Source organism: Elgaria multicarinata, chromosome 21 (assembly GCF_023053635.1).
Source record: "Elgaria multicarinata webbii isolate HBS135686 ecotype San Diego chromosome 21, rElgMul1.1.pri, whole genome shotgun sequence".
In the NCBI taxonomy this organism is placed as follows: domain Eukaryota; kingdom Metazoa; phylum Chordata; class Lepidosauria; order Squamata; family Anguidae; genus Elgaria; species Elgaria multicarinata.
Window position 1 is genome coordinate 15,815,784 of NC_086191.1, and position 20,537 is coordinate 15,836,320.

Consider the following 20,537-nt stretch of genomic DNA (forward strand, 5'->3'; position numbering starts at 1 on the left):
CTCTCTTTCCCTCTGCCTCTCTCTCCAGTGGGCATGCACTAAAAGGGTTACCCTGGACTCCACAGCCCCATCTATAGCCAGACAAGCTGTGACGTTGTCAGAGTTCACAATAAAAAAGGCAAATGAAGGCACCACAAGGCGGAGGCGGAGGCGGGCGCCTTCGCTTCTTTGTTTGAGTCATTGTTTGGCTGGAGAGGTCAGAGGAGGAGGAGGAGGAGGAGGAGGAGGAGAAAGCAAGCCACCTCCAGAAATGGGGAACTTTTCCCACCAAGAACCCCTGGAAAGAAGTGCAGAATGCGAGATCATGCAAGGACCAAGGGAATAATACGTAGAATGCAAATGCAGAATGGCTGTTGCGCATTCTGCAACAGTTATTGCAAGGAAGTTCTGGGTCATCTTTCCGCCATGTTGCCACTTGGTGACAATTTATTTCATCGATCAAACTTTCCAAAGAGTCACCTGAGGCCAAACTTCGCAGTCCTGGGCGCCTGCCGTGCTGGATGTAATAGTGATGAGGATGAGGATGATGAATATAGTGCTTTGCTACAAAGTGCTGTGCATGAAGCAAAATAGAATCACAGAATAGCAGAGTTGGAAGGTGCCTACAAGGCCATCGAGTCCAACCCCCTGCTCAATGCAGGAATCCACCCTAAAGCATCCCTGACAGAGGGTTGTCCAGCTGCCTCTTGAAGGCCTCTAGTGTGGGAGAGCCCACAACCTCCCTAGGTAACTGATTCCATTGTCGTACTGCTCTAACAGTCAGGAAGTTTTTCCTGATGTCCAGCTGGAATCTGGCTTCCTTTCACTTGAGCCCGTTATTCCGTGTCCTGCACTCTGGGAGGATCGAGAAGAGATCCTGACCCTCCTCTGTGTGACAACCTTTTCAGTATTTGAAGAGTGCTATCATGTCTCCCCTCCATCTTCTCTTCTCCAGGCTCAACATGCCCAGTTCTTTCAGTCTCTCCTCATAGGGCTTTGTTTCCAGACCCCTGATCATCCTGGTTGCCCTCCTCTAAACACGCTCCAGCTTGTCTGCATCCTTCTTGAATTGTGGAGCCTTCTTGAATAGGTCAGCAGTTTACAAAATAAATGTGTTGGACCGTAACCAGCACACCCATTGTGCATGATGGGGATTGTAGTCCAACACATTTGGCAGGCACCTGGCTGTCTGAGGCCCTGAGAGACATACTCCCAGGCATCAATGAACTAAATAAAGAAAAATACACAATCAGAACAGAGCAATAAAATCCAACAATACAATACAAACACAAGAAAATGTAGCATCCAAAACATAATACAATGTTTCCAAACAAGAGGCTTAACATTACAACAAGGCAACAAATAAACACACACACACACACACACACACACACACATGACCAGAGGGGGAAAACAGCTCAAAACCCTGCAATCTCAGAATGTAAGGTGTAAAATGCAAAATGTAAGTGGGAAATTCAATATGAGATAAGAGAGTTTGAATGCTTGAGTGAATCAAAAGCGGGATTTACATGGAGCCCACAGGTCAACAAGGACGATGCCGAGCAAACTTCTCTCGGGAGGCCGTTCCACATTTTAGGCACGGGAGACTGAAAAGGCCTGCCCAAAAATCGCCAACTGCAGTATCTCAAGAGCAGGAGTTTCAGTGCTGACCTCAGGGCAAAGTAGTGTGAATTATGAGGAAAATATTGCAATCGAAGAAAGGAAGTTCCCTTTTCTAGCCAGCTACAGAAAAAGAAAGGAAAGGCAGAAAAGTTCTCCCTGGCCAAAGAGGGTGCCTTGCCCAAGGGTCCCCCCCAAACTTGGAGCTGGCACTTCTGGAGATACCTCCTCTAACCATCAGGAAACACTGCTGTGCAAGGCCCACTGAAACCAACAGTAGCTACGCAAGAGCATGCAGCCACGGGTGACGTCACATATGCTAGCCAACTGGTGCCTTCCACAGTAGCAGTCTTGCACAGCTCCCTCTCGCTTTGATGCAGGTTGTGCTGGTGGACTGTGCGCCAGCCGTGTGAGTTGACACAAAGCTCCTAGGGTTGGTTTGGTTGCCCATCTGGGACGCGGAAGGTTATTTCAGACACCTGGGTGGGTCACAGGCGACAGCCATGGGGCAGGCAGGGGGTGGAGGAAAAAGAGCTGCGTTCAGGTGGGGGAGTTTGGCATGTTGTGCCAGCTCGGTCTTGGGGGTAGCACCCACGTATCGGCCCCCATGTCACTTGCATGCCAGTGAAGACGTACGGCTCCTGTAGCACGGCTAGCGTCCATTTAATACAAGGTATTCAGAAATCATAGTCAGAGGCCGAGATCTGGAATCTAGAATGGTCTCTTAAAGGCCATTTCAAAGAGACTGAGAATCTCAGCTTTCGTTATGAGGACAGGGAATAAGCAAGTTCCTAGTTCTCATTGTCACAAAGACGCCCGCGTTGGCAGCCCCCGGAGGAAATGTAGAAGCATTTAGGAAATTCGCTGAGTAAGACTTCCTTGCGGTGGGGGGGCTGAAATTCCGTCCCCGGGGAGAGCAGAAGCAGAATAAATTATGCAAAATAAGAGAAGTGATGCACAGCACAACTGTTTAATTAGAATGATTAATACGTCCGGCAGCATTCAGGGTCATTTTGGTACGGACGTCTGTACAAAGCCCCTTCTCCTGCCTTCGGGGTGAGAGACGCTGTCCGTTATCATTGCGGGTGGGTGGGAGTTTTTATCCCAACAAGAGCTCAGGGGATCCGCCAGTCCTTCCCCTTCCTGGGCATCTGCCGAGTCATTGTGCCCAGCTGACTTTTGCCTGGCTTCTCCCTGCTCCAGTGGTACATCCCTTTGCAAGCTTTCAAGATCTCCAGATCTCTTCATCTGGCTTTTGATGGTTCAGCAGGCTAAAATGGTACTGCCCTTAGACGAATCTATGGTGCGACCACACTTCAGAGTCCTGTGTACAGTTCTGGTCACCACACCTAAAAAAGGATATTATAGAACTGGAAAAAGTGCAGAAAAGGGCAACTGAAATGATCAAGGGGCTGGAGCCTCTCCACTAGGAGGGAAGGCTACAACAGCTGGGATGGTTTAACTTGGAGAAGAGGAGGCTGAGGGGAGTCATGATAGAAGTGTACAAAATTACACATGGTATGGAGAATAGGGAGACATTTTTCTCCCTCTCTCAAAATACTAGAACCCGGGGACATCCCATGAAACTGATGGGTGGGAGATCCAGGACAAATAAAAGGAAGGACTTCTTCACACAGCGCAGAGTTAAATTAAGGAACTCACTACCACAGGATGTAGTGATGGCCACCAATCTGGATGGCTTTAAAAGGGGTTGGATAATTTCCCGGAGGCAAAGGCTATCCATGGCTACTAGCCCTGATGGTTGTGTGCTATCTCCAGTATTCAAGGCAATAAGCCTGGGTGCACCAGTTGCTGGGGAACATGGGTGGGAGGGTGCTGTTGCACCATGTCCTGCTCGTTCCTCCCTGGCCGATGGCTGGTGGGCCACCGTGGGAACAGAGTGCTGGACTAGATGGGCCCTGGGTCTGATCCAGCATCAGGGCACTTCTGAGGTTCTTATTTGTCATGACCCACACGTGCTTTTAAAAGCTTATTTTCAAGATCTTGAGGACTAGAGGCCTGCTTGCTTTTCCGTTAAAGAAAATGGAGTTTCTCCACATTCTACAGTGTTACGGAATAGGCTTTGCCTTTACCACCAGGGCTTTCAACAACCACAAAAAACACTGGTGGGGGGGGGGGGCAGAAGGCCAAGCGCAGCAGCCTTGGAGGACTCCTGGGAAGGTCCACTCCCCCAACCTCCCTAAGGGGACCCAGAACAATAGACCGAGAGAAAATACATGGGAAAATAACAACTCTTGATTGCATTCTGTTACACAGAGGACCGCGAGGCGTTTTCTTTGCTAAATCAGAAGGCGGGGTAGGAAAATGACTGGATGAAGAAGGAGACCTTGGAGAGGGGAAAGGGAGAGAGGGAGAACAGAGTGGGGATCTTCTCCGCCTAAAGGAGCGATTACCTCCCTCTGTTCTCCATCCTGGAACATCCGATTCACACATTGCAACCCCCATGTTGCAGTTTTGCTCTCTATTATGCTCCTCCAACGGGTAATCATCAGTTACCAAAATATCTTTCGCACAGCCGTGCCAGAGAGGAGCAGCCATGTACCACCCCACATCTATCTTTTCCAACCAGCCCTTTCTCTCTCACACACACACACACAGCACAAGGACAGAACTTGATGTTTTTTTTCCAAAATGAAAAAGGCTTAGGGCACACAGACTCTACCCGGCCACACCCCAGCAACCATTTCTCATGAAAGTTTGGGCAAATAGGTGAAATTTAGGCCCTTTCAAAGCTGAGAGATCCCACATGAGATATTTGGGAAGAGGCTTCTCAGCCCCTTTGGGGGGAGGGGGCTCAAAGGTGCCCCCCTACCACCCTCCATGCAATTCAGTCGCTTTCTGGGCCCAGAGGTGGACTTTCAGCACAGGCTTGGCCAACCTGGTGCCCTCCAGAGGTTTGGGATGATTGGTCCTGCTGGCTGATGGGAGGTGAACCCCTAAGAAGAGCCCTGAGGCTGGGTCAGACCCAGGGTCCATCTCGTCCAGCACTCTGTTCCCACAGGGGCCCACCAGCTGTCGACCAGGGACCCACAAGCAGGACATGGTACAAAAGCACCCTCCCACCCATGTTCCCCAGCAACTGATGCATATATAAGCTTCCTGCTTTGGATATTGTTGGTAGCCATCACATAGCCATTGATAGCCTTCTCCTCCAGTAGTCATAGAATCATAGAACAGCAGAGTTGGAAGGGGCCTACAAGGCCATCGAGTCCAACCCCCTGCTCAATGCAGGAGTCTAACACATCTGGAGCAAATCAGGATGAGCCAAAAGGACATACCTAAAGGAGGTATCCAAGATGCTTCCACATGTTGGAGAGTGCCTTTAGAATTCTGAATGGTTCTGACTAAAACCCAGGGCAGCTTCACAGCCCCACTGACATCAGAGCCACTAGCCTCCACTGCAAACAGCGGAGACCTTTTCCCCCTTCCCTTCCTCCAAGCCTGCCCAGGCCACGGGCGGAGACAGACCCTGGCCCCCCCTTCCCTGGCCCCCCTCCTCAATTCCAATCCTTCCAGCTCTGTTCAAACCCGGCTTGTGGCCTCCAGTAAATAAATCCATTTCTAGCACATGGAGACGCCGAGGATAACAATTAAATTACCGGAGGGGATTGAGAGCTGGTTAATTTGATCAGACTCATTAATTCCCAAAAGCAAAGTTCCAATTACAGTGTCGTATATATCCCCCAATAATTTTTTTTAAAAAAAGGTCTTGGTATCAGAAATGGGAATCTAACCCTGTCTGAATGCTGGATTCATCCTCCCATTCCGAGCGACAACCCAGGGGAGGGACGACAGGTTTCCTCTGGGATATTTATTTCAAGGCCTTCCTGTGAACTTTCAGCTTTCTTGCTTTTTAAAAAAAACGCACATTAAAAAAGGATTCCCTTCCTCGAAGCATCGACCGTTTGGTTTCCTAGCCTTCACGTGACTTGTTCCCGTTCTAAAAGGTAGGAACGCCGCTCCGAAAGCAGAGTTATTTGGCAGCAAGAGCTTTAAACCGCAGCATGCTGGCATATTTTTAGCCACACCCCCTTGCCTTTGGCTCCACCCACCACTGGAATGCAGCCCCCAAGACCTGCCTTAAAATGGAATCTGACCCTCTGGCTGAAAGAGGTTCAGCACCTCTGGGCTAAAAGATCTGAGAACATTGTAATCTACCAAGCCACAAAATTGGTAAAACAGATGTTGATGTTGAGGAAGAAGGGCTTTTTCCGTAACCCTTCTGGACGTCAGAAGTGGCCAGAAGTATTTTCTGAAAAGGGGAGAAATGGGTTCTCAGGATGCAAAATGTTTATTTTCACAGAGCCCGACGCATCTCGGCCTGTAATTGATTCAAAGGCCTTCCTCAGGGGATTGTAAGAAGATAGCATCTGTGCTATTTCTTCTAGGAAAACACTGTCTCCTGTAATCATTTATGGTCACCATAGATAGGGTGACCCTATGAAAAGGAGGACAGGGCTCCTGTATCTTCAACAGTTGCATAGAAAAGGGAATTTCAGCAGGTGTCATTTGTGGATGTGGAGAACCTGGTGAAACTCCCTCTTCATCACAACAGTTAAAGCTGCAGGAGCTATACTAGAGTGACCAGATTTAAAAGAGGGCAGCTTTAACTGTTGTGATGAAGCAGGGATTTCACCAGGTTCCCCATATATACAAAGGACACCTGCTGAAATTCCCTTTTCAATACAACTGTTAAAGATACAGGAGCCCTGTCCTCCTTTTCATATGGTCACCCTACTAAAGATGGTTATAAATTCACCACTTTTCAGTCTCTGCTGTTCGGTTTACCCTTCAGGCTGCCTTTGGTCATTCCACCTGGAGCCAGGTGGATTTAAGGGATGTAGGTTGAGGCGAGGGGCGTAAGATATGAAGCAGGACATCCCAAGGAGAGAGAAAAAACTCTGCAGGTGAAGCAGAGAAATCTACCTGGGGCTGGCGGGGGTGGGGGAAGAGACGAGACCAGCTTGATTCTCTCTCTCCATCTTGGTTCCCAGACTCCGAGCCCTGCAGTGGGAGAATTCGCCCAACACACGAAAGCAAACTGAAGAAGGACGTTTCCTTTGTCTCAGAGCCAAGGTTTTCGATAAGGTGGATTTGGTTCAGGGCTCAACACTATCTAACCAAAGCCCCCAAGGACAATGGGACCCCCCAACCTTTGACCCGGCATGGCTGAAGGAGCTGTCCATGGGAGCTACTCCGGTGAACAGGGGAGCTAAAACAAAGAAAGCAAACGCAAGTCTGGCGTCAGGGCTACTAAAAGAGAAAGAAGACTAGTTCTACAAGGCACAGGCGCCAGAAGCAGAGTGGAGTTCAACGAGTAAACATGTAATCTAGACCAGTGTGTGTCTCTGTCTGTGGGTGGGGAAGACGTCCGACTGGGGATGAGCTTGGACTTACTCCGGCCAACTAGCAATGGCCCACTGTGCCATTTTCTCCGGGTGCCGCAGGAGAATTCAACCACGACGTCCAAATTTCCGTTTGAGATATCCCCTGGGAGGACATGATGTCAAGGCATATAGGAGGGGGTGGGCAACTTCAGGGACTCCGGCGGCAGATTTCCAACCCCTGGGCCCCTCTGCAGGCCACGCTCCCGGTGTGAATTGGCAGCGCGCCAGCAGCAACCCCCCAAAATACTTGGAAACACGTTAAATTCCCTTTTAAAAAAAAGGATTTGTGCCAGTTTGCCAAGAGGCAAAACGTCAATTTGTTTTGCTGCCGTGCAGGGTGGCATTTTGGCCGTGTGGCTCACCGAAAAGGATGGGTAGGGGGACATATGGCCTGCATTTTGCCTACCCCCAACATATAGGGATCCAGACCCCTACACCGATTCTGGCCCGCTTGCATTGGCTGCCTATACTGTACGTTTCCGAGCCCAATTCAAGGTGCTGGTTTTAACCTATAAAGCCTTACACAGTTTGGGACCACAATACCTGATGGAACGCCTCTCCCGACATGAACCTACCCATACCCTGCGCTCAACATCTAATGTCCTCCTCCGAGTGCCTACTCCCAGGGAAGCTCAGAGGATGGCGACAAGGGAGAGGGCCTTTTCGGTGGTGGCCCCTCAATTATGGAATGATCTCCCCGACGAGGCTCGCCTGGTGCCAACATTGTTATCTTTCAGGCGCCAGGTCAAGACTTTCCTCTTCTCCCAGGCATTTAATAGCATTTAACAACGCTAAGTTTGTTTTTTAACGGAACCCCAGAACTGTTGCTTAAATGGATACTGTTGTTTTTATATTGTTTAAATGTTTTTGATGGTTTTTAATTTTGTATATTTTTAATGTTTACTGTTTTAAACTTTTGTAAACCACCCAGAGAGCTTCGGCTGTGGGGCGGTATATAAATGTAATAAATAAATAAAATAAATATAAATACGAACAGGCCAAACGCACCACCAATCATGCTATGTTTACTCCTCTGTTAAAATGCAGACAAATACTGACCCCCTTGCCCATATGATCATGAGGTCTTTTTATTGGAGTTCACACCACTTTTGTTTCAAGGGACGGGACCCGTTGGACACGGGGCAGGTAGCTCTGTGGATCCCCAGGATGGGGGGCAGGGAACAAGAGGGTTTGGAAAGGCGAGGATTTCAACAACACCATGAAAAAGAAGGAAAAGTTACCGGGGAGAAATGGATAGAAGGGACCAAACAGGACGGTCTTTTCAAAGTTCCTGGTCAGGGCTGATAAAAATGGACCAGGAGAGTTCAGCTTTCTGGCCATTCCTGGCCATTCCTTCTCATTCAGCCCCTTGAAAAATTATAAGCGGAGAAATGCCAAGAGCAGCATCGAAGCCTCTCCAACTTCGGATACGTGGAGGGAGACTCCGATCCGGTCCTCTAAAGTGCTTCCTTGGAATTTCAAACATCCGGCAAGGACTTGCTCCAAAAGGAGGCGAAAGGGTTCCATCAGAGGGTGGAGCCATGACTGGACACACAACTTGGTGGGCTGAGGCGGTCGGGAGGAAGCCGGGGCGGGGCGCGGGGCACCTTCAGTTCAGTCGCCTGGTTGCCGGCCTCGCCGCCCCCTGTGAGCTCTCCGTGGCCCGTCCACGGAAACCAGAACTTGAAACCTCTTCCAGGAAGCTGAGAAACAGAAACAACATAGAATCATAGAATAGTAGAGTTGGAAGGGGCCTATAAGGCCATTGAGTCCCACCCCCTGCTCAATGCAGGAATCCTCCCTAAAACGGGCGGGGGGTTAAAGGAAAGGCCTTGTGCACAAGGGAACGGTTCAGTTATGGCTGCATCAGCCTGGTCCGTTTGGTTTGGCCGAGCGGTTGGACTCCGTCTGCACAAGTGCAGGGGACTCATGCTTGGGTCAGGACAGAAACCGAAAGCCCAGCTGCTCTTGCGTGTACGGGAGAGGAAAATGTGCCCAGGCTGCAGGGCTTCACATTGTCAGGATTGGAACCCATTTCTCCCTGATCATGGCGGCAGTGTGCAGCAGCACCAGACTCTGGCTGATGGAGCTACGGGAGGAGAGGAAATTCCAGCACCCAGAAAATATCCTCAGGGATCGCTTTGCAGAAAGGAATGGTGGGATACATGGAATGGAGATATTTTTGCTTCTGTTTTTATCCACCGCTTGCAACAAAGATTTCTATCAAAACCCCCAAATGGCCCACATCTCTGTCCCTCAGCACCAACGGACACAAGTGGCAGGTCCCAATCCACCAGCAGCAGCACCATCGGAAAGCTCTCCTTTGCAAAACCCCACTGCAACACCCCCAAACCCGGCGCCTTCTCTGCACCTCCGCCAGGACAAGGTGACCCCCAGAACCTGTTGGCCAGTCAATGCTGTCATCAGCGTCGGCTCTAAACCTCCTTGCGCTCTCTCCGAGAGCAGCTAGGCCAGGCACGGAAGGAAGGAAAGACGGAGGCCTGAGTCCACATGAAACGAGACGCCTCCTGTGCTCCCCAGCCCACCGGCGGATCCCCCTGCATCAGCTCTCCTGTGAGAAGCACCCTGGGAACATCCCACGTCGATTTAATTAATCCTTGTCATTCAGAGCGGACAGCTGTGTTTTCGTGAGCTGCCCACATACGAGGCGAGGGCTGGAATATTGGGAAACTCACGCCGCTGTGTCCAAGAAAAACACAGCGATCACAGCTGCCCCTTCCCTGTCCTCGTGAAGAAAACCAGTTGCATGTCTCTCTCTCTCCCCCCCACCCCCACAACCTGACGGCACGCAAGGGGAAACTTCCCCTCGTCTCTCCGTTACAAAGCCAGGAAACGGCTTTGCTCTGGTTTGTTCTCTCCCCCTCCACCCGGACTGGTCGGGAAACAGGCCTGCGAGGAACCCTGCGTGACACTTTGCCCTGGAAGAAGTCCCCGTGCTGGTTTGGAGGCAGCCCCCAGCTGAACGAGGCGGCCTGCCCCACGGCCCGGAGGCTTTACCAGGTGTCCGGCGTTGCTGCCACAGTGCCCTTCCGCAATGCATTCCACCCTCCCAATGCGCATTCCACACTGTCATTCCACACACTTGACAAGCCCCGAGCCCCGATTCAAAAGAGTGCCCAGCCAGGTTCGCGTGGGAACCCCGACCCGGTACGACTACAGGTCCGCTGCAGAAACTGCAAGTTGATTCGGAGGGTTCCAAACTCATTTGGATCTCTTGAGGTTTTTTGCAACAATCCTAGTAGTAGATTAAATGCAGGAGCCCTATCCGTGGAGGTGAGAAGAGAGAAAAGGTTGGAAAACCTTGGAGAAAAAGCCTTTAAAGTGGACACACAACTGCTGCAGGGTACAAGCTCCCTGAAGAGCCAAGCAGAGTGATGCTGGGATTAAGGAAAGACGGGATCATAGAATCATAGAAAAGTAGAGTTGGAAGGGGCCCATGAGGCCATCCAGTCCAACCCCCTGCTCAATGCAGGAATCCACCCTAAAGCATCCCTGACAGAGGGTTGTCCAGCTGCCTCTTGAAGGCCTCCAGTGTGGGAGAGCCCACCACCTCCCGAGGTCACTGGTTCCATTGTCGTACTGCTCTAACAGTCAGGAAGTTTTTCCTGATGTCCAGCCGGAATCTGCCTTCCTGTCACTTGAGCCTGTTATTCCGTGTCCTTCACTCTGGGAGGATCGAGAAGAGATCCTGGCCCTCCTCTGTGTGACAACCTTTCAAGTATTTGAAGAGTGCTCTCATGTCTCCCCTCAATCCACTCTTCTCCAGGCTCAACATGCCCAGTTCTTTCAGTCTCTCTTCATAGGGCTTTGTTTCCAGACCCCTGGGATTAAACCAGCAGTTCTGGACAAGAATTTGTGGGCCAACTCAGGGAATGTCATCAAGCTAGGAATTGAACCAGGAAGGGGGGCGGGGGAAATGCACCCCGTACCAAGGTTACTTAAGACATGGGGAATAATGGCTACGAAACAACCCAAGGCAGGAGGCAAAATGGATACTTCTTTTGGAAACTTTGCACCAGAACGATATAGATGCAATCTACTTAGAACAAGAAAAGGAACCAAAATGTGAAAGAGACGACATGTCATGCTGTAGGTTTCTTAGGCTCTACACCAAAGGGCGGCTTCTTTCTAGGTCATCTCTTGTACAGCGCCTCTGGCTCTCCACAGGACCGGCGTTTAGCACAGGAAGAGGCAGTATATTTTCAGGGGGAACCCCACTGTGCTATGGGTTTCCCCTCTGAAAATAAACTACAATCCCAGTCCTCATGCTTCTGAATAATGCATCAGAAATGCATTCGCACAGCAAATAAAATTAAACATGGGCCGGGGGGGGGGGGGAGAGAGAAGGAAAGAGGACAACTATAATTATATCGCTCTTTTTCAAAAACACCCCCAGCCACCCCCACATATCCTAAGAGAGGGGATAGACCATTAATACTCCATCGTATCATCTCTGTTGTTAGTGCTCATTACGCGACAGAAAGAACCAGATGGGGTTTCTTTAGAAGTGGGTTTATTATTTTTATTTAGCAACCAGTTCCACCACCGCCAGATGCAGGAAAATGAACTTAATCCTCAGCGGGGAGTTGGGGGGTGGGAGGAGGATGGAGTTAGGAGAAAAAGAACTTCATTAAACAGATGTGTGTGTATGTGGCTGGGTGGAATATCCCCTCCTGTGCATATTATGTGGGGAGGGGGGTGAGCTTTTAGCAACCTCCCCCCACCCATTTTAGGGACAGGACAGCCCTGGTTCCAGTCAGGGGTACCCAGGAGAGACGGAGTGCTGGTTCTGGTTGTGTGTGTTTTTGAAAACCTAGTGAGGGAGAAGAAAAAGAGGGTGACAATGCTGTAGAACCCCAGGCCGGCGCGAGAATGGAGGCAGAGCTCTGGAGCTTCAACCGGCAGCCAGGATGAAGGGAAGGTGCCCCCAAACCACGAAGCCCCCCTAGAGCCTAGAACCAGCTCCAAGAAAAAGTCACACCAGGATTTGAGAAGCTGAAAAACACCCCAGGTGCTGTGCAAGTTGAGCATGGCGCCGGCCCCGGCCCGGGTTTCTACAGAGGTCATGAATAAATGACTCCTCGGGGAGGATCCGATGGCGAAGGAGAGAGAGGAAAGCGCCATGAAGCCCCCTGGATGAACAATGGGCCCAGTAGCTCCCTTCTGTAGGCATTCCCAATCAATCATTCATAAAGGTATCCTATGAAGCAGAAATGAGAGAGAGAGAGAGAGAGAGAGAGAGAGAGAGAGAGAGAGAGAGAGAGAGAGAGAGAGAAGGCACCCCCCCCCCCATGCAGAGCTGGAAACCAGACAAGAAGATTCATTTATGCAGAGGATTTGAGAGGAAAGCAGTTGCCCGTGGTCTTCCGTCTCCCACCATTCCTGAAGTGTAGACCTATAACCAAGTCTGTTCTAAAGCTTCCAAATCGCGTGAGGTGCTGGTTCCTCTCCATTCGGCCCTGGTTAGGCCTCATCTAGAGTATTGCATCCAGTTCTGGGCTCCACAATTCAAGAAGGACGCAGACAAGCTGGAGCGTGTTCAGAGGAGGGCAACCAGGATGATCAGGGGTCTGGAAACAAAGCCCTATGAAGAGAGACTGAAAGAACTGGGCAGGTTTAGCCCAGAGAAGAGAAGATTCAGGGGAGGCATGATAGCACTCTTCAAATACTTAAAAGGTTGTCACACAGAGGAGGGCCAGGATCTCTTCTCGATCCTCCCAGAGTGCAGGACACGGAATAACGGGCTCAAGTTAAAGGAAGCCAGATTCCAGCTGGACATCAGGAAAAACTTCCCGACTGTTAGAGCAGTACGACAATGGAATCAGTTACCTAGGGAGGTGGTGGGCTCTCCCACACTAGAAGCCTTCAAGAGGCAGCTGGACAACCCTCTGTCAGGGATGCTTTAGGGTGGATTCCTGCATTGAGCAGGGGGTTGGACTCAATGGCCTTGTAGGCCCCTTCCAACTCTGTTATTCTATGATTCTATGATTCTAAACTACTCAGTGGTTAAGCCCAACCCTTTCTTATGCCAGATGTCAGCTCAGCCATCTTAAGGCCTAGACACTTGATTTCTAGCTCACTAGACTTCTCCTTTTCCAGTCAGCTCGATCATAAACTAGATACGTATTTTATATTGCATTGTCAAGGAAGGTCAAAATTCTCAGGACGCTGACGTCCGCACCAGATTCTCCCCACGAGCACCGATGGATGCAGGGCCTTCTCACGGTCGCCGCAAACAGGCTGGCTGTTATTCTGTTTCCTACTTGGCCACTGATTTCCTGGGTGACCTTGGGAAAATCCCACACACTGGGGTACAGGACTCAATGTCCCATCCTTGGGAGTTCTAGGTATCTTCAGAGAGAGATAGAATTTCAGTGGAGGCTTCAAGACGACACAAGTCCCAATAATATACTAAAAACTGTGTGTGTGTGTGAGCGAGAGAGAGAGACAGAGAGACAGAGAGAGAGGCAGACAGAGAGACGCACACACGGAAATGAAAGAGAGATAATAAACAACTAACTCTTAGCATATTTCTGTCGCCAAAGTGCTTTAACATAATCTAGGACTACTCACCCATATTAATTTACCCCGGGGCCCGTAAGTATGACCACTGTGGTTTTTATCATGCATGCACACACACATGGGGTGGTCGTATGTCTTCCTTTACAGAAGGCAAGGGCTTCCCACTCCAAGCCCGGTTTAAAGACAGCGACCCGTCAGAAGGAACAGATAAAGGGCCTTGAAGCTGCCCGTCCACCTGGACAGCAGGTGGAGCAAGGCACTCCGGTCACCTGTTTGCAGTCCCCCACACTAGGGAGAGACGCACTATTTCTATTTAAATTATATTGTTTCCAAATTTTCATATATACGCACACACTCACACGTAGCGCTTGCCTCCCTTTGGGGAGTTTCACAAGTGGCCACCCTGTACACCTCCCCATTGCTCCAAGTTTCTGCTTCCAAACCTTTGACTCACACATCTGTTCACTGCAGGACCACAGTCCGCTGGGCCAAAGAGATATGGGGTGTGTGCATGTGTGTTGCAACCAAATCTAGGGATCCATTCGGCTTTCCCCTTACTTGCAGATCGAAAGAATCCCATTGTCCCACCTCCCGCACGCCATGCTACACCCCCCCCCCCAAAGACAGCTGTTGATCGGCAAATAGCATTAAGTTTGGCCGGCCGCAACAATGGAAGAAGAGGATTTAGAGAGAGCACTTACAACAGCCGCTGGGAGCATTAGTATGAAAAATCCCCTTGTTTATTGCGAGATATCAAGCCTAATCTAAATGGGGAGGGGGCAGCTATGGATTACGAGCAGAGGCCGAAGGCAATTGCAGTGTGCAGGTGACCAGATCCAACAGTCCTCCATTGCCCTGGTTGGCAACTAGTTTTGGCTGTGGGCCGTTCTAAGTAGGGCAACAAGACATCCTCCTAGCCCCCAATGGGTCCAACCTTCTTTCCCCTTGGTCTGTCCACGCTTCCATCTTTTCTTTCTCCCTCTGATCTCTTTTTCCCCCTTCCTTTGTCACCTACTGATCCATTCGACGAATTTTTTCACTTTTGCTTGCTTAGAAATGTACGTGTCACCTTTCGGCCCAGATAACCACACCCACGCCTGAGTTCCAGGTGATATCGAAGTGAAATATAAAAACCGTATTGAAAAGTCAACATTTTAAAACAACACTTTGGTTAGCGTTTTGGAATGGTTGTGCGCCGACTTGACGGTTTTCAGGAAGGCGATATAGAAATACTATGCGTAACGTCAATATCGTTTGCGGGTGAGGACAGATCCATGCCTGAGGAAGAGGGCGGTGGTGGAGTTTTCAAAAGAGGGTGGAAGAGAATAGGAGTCTTACCCCAGGTGTGATCACTGCTTCATCTAATTTAGGGGTGTCAATGGAGCAGTGAATCCGCTCTGGGTTTCAGTCAGAACCTTAAAGGAGCTCCCCAAGGTGAAAGTTGTTAGTGTGAGTCAAGAAGCCCTTCGGAGAGACCTTCTAGAATGGGGGACGGTGGGAGGGATGCACAAAAGCCAGGGAGCCCCCACCCACCCCGGTCGGGGACATAGGGCGTGGCCACCGCCCACGGCTCTGCACCCCTGTATGAAGGGCCACGGGGCTCTGCCTTCCGTCAAACCCAAAGCCCCATTGGGAAAAGGGAAAAAGCGTAAGGGGGTGGTGGACAGACCCTGGTGAAACTATTTTCTCTGATTTCTCTGTATGGGAAACAACCGTAAAGGAAAAGGACCTGGAGGTCGGTGGGTGAGGAAGACGGACGATGAACATATATTAAATCCGGCAAGTATTTCAAAATAATGGGACTTCGTGTAACCCAAAAGCAATTTGCAAATATTAATGCAAAGCAGATGATAAAAGGAGGCCGGGATCTGAGGCCATAAACTACCTTCCCCCATGAGAGGGAGCGTAAAGATGCCCTGATTGCTGTTCCTGGTTACAAGCAACGTTTATTTACAAAAATGGGATTTAAGGCCTGCCGGAACGTGCTGCGGTGTCAAATGAAGCCACACCGCTCTTGTCCTTTCGTCCAAAGACCTGGGTTCAAATCTCTCTCACACAGACCCTCGGGGGGGGGGGGGCTTTACTCAGCCCTAGTAAAGAACCTCCAGTAATCTGAGCAGAATCCAAAATTATTTCTGGACTGAACCAGACGGCGTTCAGTCACCTGAGTAGCGATTATTTTAAAAATGAAAATTCCCATTGTCAAGATCAGGGATTAAACAGGGTTTTAAGGCTACGTGGAATATCAGCTAAACAAACCATGAAGCATGGCACAGTGAGGGGGGGTGGAGAGAAAGCTGCAGAAGAACCTTAGCTAATTTCATCAGGATTTGGTAAAAATGTGGGTTAATACAGACTTGCCTTTGTAACCCACTTTCAGCAAGTTACTTAAGCCTAGGATCCGACTGAAGAGCGGTGTCATTATTTGGTCTTCCGCTTTTGGGAGCGGAAAACGGTGCCCCCCCCCACTACCCGCCCTGTGTTCCCAGTGATCAGCGGCCCGTCTCCTTTCCAGAGCAAGAAACCAATTAATCTCCTCTTTGCTGCGGCAACAAGGGATACTTCTGGGGTGAGCAGATGGGGAAATCCGGGTGAGCACTTCCAGAGAAGGGATAAAGCAGAGACCTTACGGAGAGGGAGCCAGGGAGTCTATTTGCCCACGTGCCGGTCCTCCAAGAAGGAAGCCATTAAATAAAAGAGAAACCCTTTAAGATGTGTTTTGCTGTAAAGACTTTAAGACCCTATTTATACATGCTTTCTTTTTTTTAAAAAAAAGGGGGAGTTCATAAAGGGTTACAGAGAGGGAAGGGGTGTAGTTCAGAGACAGGGAGGTCCTCTCTTTGCAAGCTGGAGGTCCTGGGCTCAGCTCCCAGCATCTCCAGGTAGGACTGGGAGAGACACCTGAAGACCCAGAAAGCTATTCAGCACAGGTAACACTGAGCTTGATGGACCAATGGACCAGGTCTCTAGGTTCTTACTTCAACCAGCAGAATCTGACTTCATTTTTAGGGGCTTCAGCTCAGCAGAAGAGGTCCTGTTTTTTATGCAAAAAAGGTTTCCGATTCGATCCCTGCCATCTCCAGGAAGGGCTAGCGTTCTCCACCAATTTTGTAAACCGCCCAGAGAGCTTCGGCTATTGGGTGGTATAGAAATGCAATAAATAAATAAATAAATAAATACAGAGCTAGATGGAGCAACGGTCTGAAGATGTGGGCAGCATGCTATGTACCAGACCTGGGAGACGTTCTTGCTGCCTTCTGCAAAAAGGGACTGGCCATGTTGGCTTCCCCGTGATTGTACGCCAGCTGCTCCCAAGAGCAACAAGCGGAAAGTTCTCCCCATTCTCCCCGCTCTCCACCTCTGAACCCACCTCTCCTACCCAAAGTGCCTTTTGGCTTGGAGCTCATCTGCTGATGAAGAAGGCGCAACGCTGGAAGGCACGGGGGCGCATGCCCTGAGAGGCCCTTCGTGCCTCCTGCCTCCAGGAAATGCGAAACGGAGGAGCAGCCCGAGTCCTTCGGAGATCCCCAGCAGCTGCTCCGAAACGTAATGGGCAGCGATCTCCTCGCAGGGATGGGGAGCTTTTAAGACCTTCATTAAAGATAAATGCGACAACCACGCATTGGAGCAGCTTGGTTTTAATCGCTCCCCTTGAGACTTTTCTCGCTGGCTCGCTCCAAAGGTGCCCTTAAATGAACTGGCAGCTAAGTGCTTATTTTTAGAATGTGGGAATCGCACTTCTTCGCTTCCAAAGCAGTTTGGAGATGTTGGGTGCTCACAGCCTCGGCGAGGAAGGGTCCTGTCCTATCGTACAATCCTCGCGCTTAGTCCCCGCCAAAATTAGGTGCTGCTTTGCCCGCAAGAGCAAGCCAAGAAGCGGCCAAATCAAATCTCACCTTCGCTGCAAATGCGCTGGGCGGCCGAGGCAAGCCACGACTCCTCAGTCTGCAAAATGGGTACAATTATGCCATCCTGCCTTACACGGACGTTGTTGCACTTTATGGAGATAGTATAAGTCTTTATGGAGAGCGTTGTACTTTATGGAGATCGTGTCCTCAGTCCTCCCAGAGTGCAGGACACGGAATAATGGGCTCAAGTTACAGGAAGTCAGATTTCAGCTGGACATCAGGAAAAACTTCCTGACTGTTAGAGCAGGACGACAATGGAACCAGTTACCTAGGGAGGTTGTGGGCTCTCCCACACTAGAGGCCTTCAAGAGGCAGCCTGACAGCCACCTGTCAGGGATGCTTTAGGGTGGATTCCTGCATTGAGCAGGGGGTTGGACTGGATGGCCTTGTAGGCCCCTTCCAACTCTGCTATTCTATGATTCTATGAGAGGCTGAGTGCTGTCCCCAGGTGGGAAAGACAAGCCGAAAACACGGGCTCAGTTGGCAGAGTTGTGTGTAGGCAGATCAAAGGAGCCAGGGGCAGATCTACACCAAGCAGGACACACGACACTTTAAAAATGTTTGAAACCTTGTATACGGCGTGTGTCCTGCACCCCAACAGTTCTCACTACTGTTATAAACCGTTTTAAATCAGTAGTGTAGATCCTGCCCAGGCAGGAACGGCTGTATTAGGAGTTCTACATGGATCCACAGGCTGCTTTTTGGGGGGTTTGTTTTTTTAGCTTGGCTCTGGCTGTAGAAACTGAGGGCAGGTCACACGCAAGGCAGTGGCCTGTTTCCTGTAGAAGCAGAACAGCCAGAGCACAGCCTGATAACAGCCCCGCATATCGCAGCAAGGGAATAGGAATGGAATTTGGGGAGGGGGGGGGCAGGAAAGAGCACACAGTTTTGCAACGCTTTCAGGGAATGCAGGAAGCCCCCTCCCCGCCCTGCCAACAGCACCGGCTTCTGAGCCTGCTTCTTTGCACGCTGCATAATTCACACTACAAGAGGCGAGGATACAGTCGTTCGGAACGTTTAAAAGAAGAGAGAAAAGGTCGAGTTATTTGTCCCGATATCTAAAGGAAGCCTCCTTCCAGCCCACGGAGGGAAACAAAGAGGGGTTTTCCTTTGGCCTTCTGCATCACACACTCCTCACGACGCACCTCCCTGACCACTACTAGAAACAGGCTAAAAGGAGCCTGGTCTCTCTGAGAAAACGGAGTCCTCTTTTCTTGCATGTGCCCAATTTTTTTTTCCAAAGTTGGATCCAGAATGCATCATTTAATACCGGATCTGAATAAGGAGGCAATTTCTTGCCCCCTTTTGACTCTAAGTGCTGAAATGTTGCTCTTATTCTCCATCCTACAGGTTTCATTTGGAACAGTGAGGACTAGAAACTTGGTCAATAATTAAGGACAATGAGAAACAGCCCCCACAGGAATGGAGAGGCGCAGGATGTCTCTAACCAAAAATAAACAGGTGTTAAATAAACCGGGCACCACGCACATTAACACAGCTTTGTCGGTCTCAGTGGGTTTAGCGATACCAGCTCATGCCAGGATAAAACCGCTCTCTTGAATTCAGAGCACTTTGCAGAAAGCTAGGCCAAAGGAGTCCCCTTCTTCACCACCATCTGCCCCCTGCCCCCACCCCCCAGGCCTGGCTTCAGTGTTCAGCTTACCTTTTCGTGTTGTGGATAATGGTCCCACCCAGCACAATCCGGACTCCAGGGGTGGTGCGGTTCAGATTGTAAACGGTCAGGGCCTCCTCGTAGGTGGCGCCTCCGATTATGAACACAATGATGTCTTGTGGTCTGCAGTGAACAGGGACACATGTTTAGGAAGGGAAAGGAAAGGAGCATACAGGTCTAAAGTGATGCACTGGCTATTTGCTAATGTGCACCTCACTTCTCCTTACTGGAGAGATGTCGAGAAAGCCCATTCCAGCAGCCTGTTTTTCCTCTACCCTCCCCATCGCCTTTTCCTCTTGTGTCACGTCTTTTAAGATTGTAAGCCTGCAGCAGGGACTGTCTTGTTTATATCGATTGTACATAAGCCATTCCGGGAGCCTTTTCAGTTGAAGAACGAGATAAAAATGCTTAAATAGATAAAGTAAAATACGACTGTGCCATACAAGTTGCTGAATCGACAGGGAAGATAAACTTCGCATACACTGATGGATGCGTACAGATGCAAATTTAGACATCGTTCCTACAATCCAGCCTTCCCAACCTGGTGTCCTCTGGGTGTTTTGGTCTTCAACACCCATCAGGCCCAGGCGGCATGGCTGATGATCAGGAAGAGAGGAGTTGAATTCCAAAGCACCTGGAGGGCACCAGGTGTGTGGGGGGGAAGGCAGCTGGACTAGTTTTCAGAGCAGTGGTTTATGTGGCAGCTGAGCGTGTGTGAACACAGAGGACGGCGGCAGCGGTTCTGAGCCCCAGACGCCTGCTGCGTTGTAAAGGCTTCTGTCCGGTCCTCAGGCACTTGCTCCCATCCTGCTGGACCTTGCCGTAGTTCCCACGTGAACCAGCCAACGAATCTTGGAAGGTTCCCAGCCGCTTGTCGCAGGGGAAGGAACTGCGACAGGAGACAAGGTGACCTTCAGAGCAGCGGGTCCGTTGTCCCTTGTTTTCTCACCCGGAGACCCTTGATGAGCTTCTAAGGAACCAGGGAGGGCCCCGGCAGGGCCAGCATTTGAAGATCTCCGGCTCAGCGCTCAGGGCCTGCTCAACGCCGAGGTGTTTCCTTCTGCCTCCCGCCCTCCACCACCTCCCGCTTTGCTCTGCTAAATCCATCCCTTTCCCCCCTCCGCGTTCTGCCGTCTCCTGTTGCTAAGCTGTGTCATCACTGGTAACAATTCCTAGCTGCCCTGGTGCTTTGTAAGAAGTCTAAAAAAAGGACGAGGCTTTTCAATCCGCACAGATTCACCCCTCCTCCTCCCCCCCCCACCTCCCACACGCACAACAGGAAGAAGTCCAACAACGTGACACCCCCAAAAATAAGAAATAAAAGCGGTGCCGTGAGGGTTTATTCTGCAGGCAGGTTTGCACAGGGTGCAAGAGGACCAGGCAGAGGACAGGCCGAGCGCAAGGACG

At 50.3% G+C, this 20,537-nt stretch overlaps 2 protein-coding genes across 2 annotated transcripts in view; one reads left to right on the forward strand and one right to left on the reverse strand.

The window, feature by feature from the left end:
• LOC134412293 (serine/threonine-protein phosphatase 2A 56 kDa regulatory subunit beta isoform) overlaps positions 1–20,537 on the forward strand; it is a 328,596-nt gene that overhangs the window by 161,551 nt on the left and 146,508 nt on the right. The gene's annotated exons all lie outside the window — the stretch shown is intronic.
• VPS45 (vacuolar protein sorting 45 homolog) overlaps positions 8,014–20,537 on the reverse strand; it is a 29,980-nt gene continuing 17,456 nt past the window's right edge. Inside the window, exons 14-15 of the mRNA XM_063146313.1 lie at positions 19,122–19,253; positions 8,014–8,710 (exon numbers count right to left, since the gene is read on the reverse strand). Of these exons, the coding sequence (XP_063002383.1) occupies positions 8,617–8,710; positions 19,122–19,253 (226 nt within the window). The 3' untranslated portion in view covers positions 8,014–8,616. The remainder of the gene's footprint in view (positions 8,711–19,121; positions 19,254–20,537) is intronic.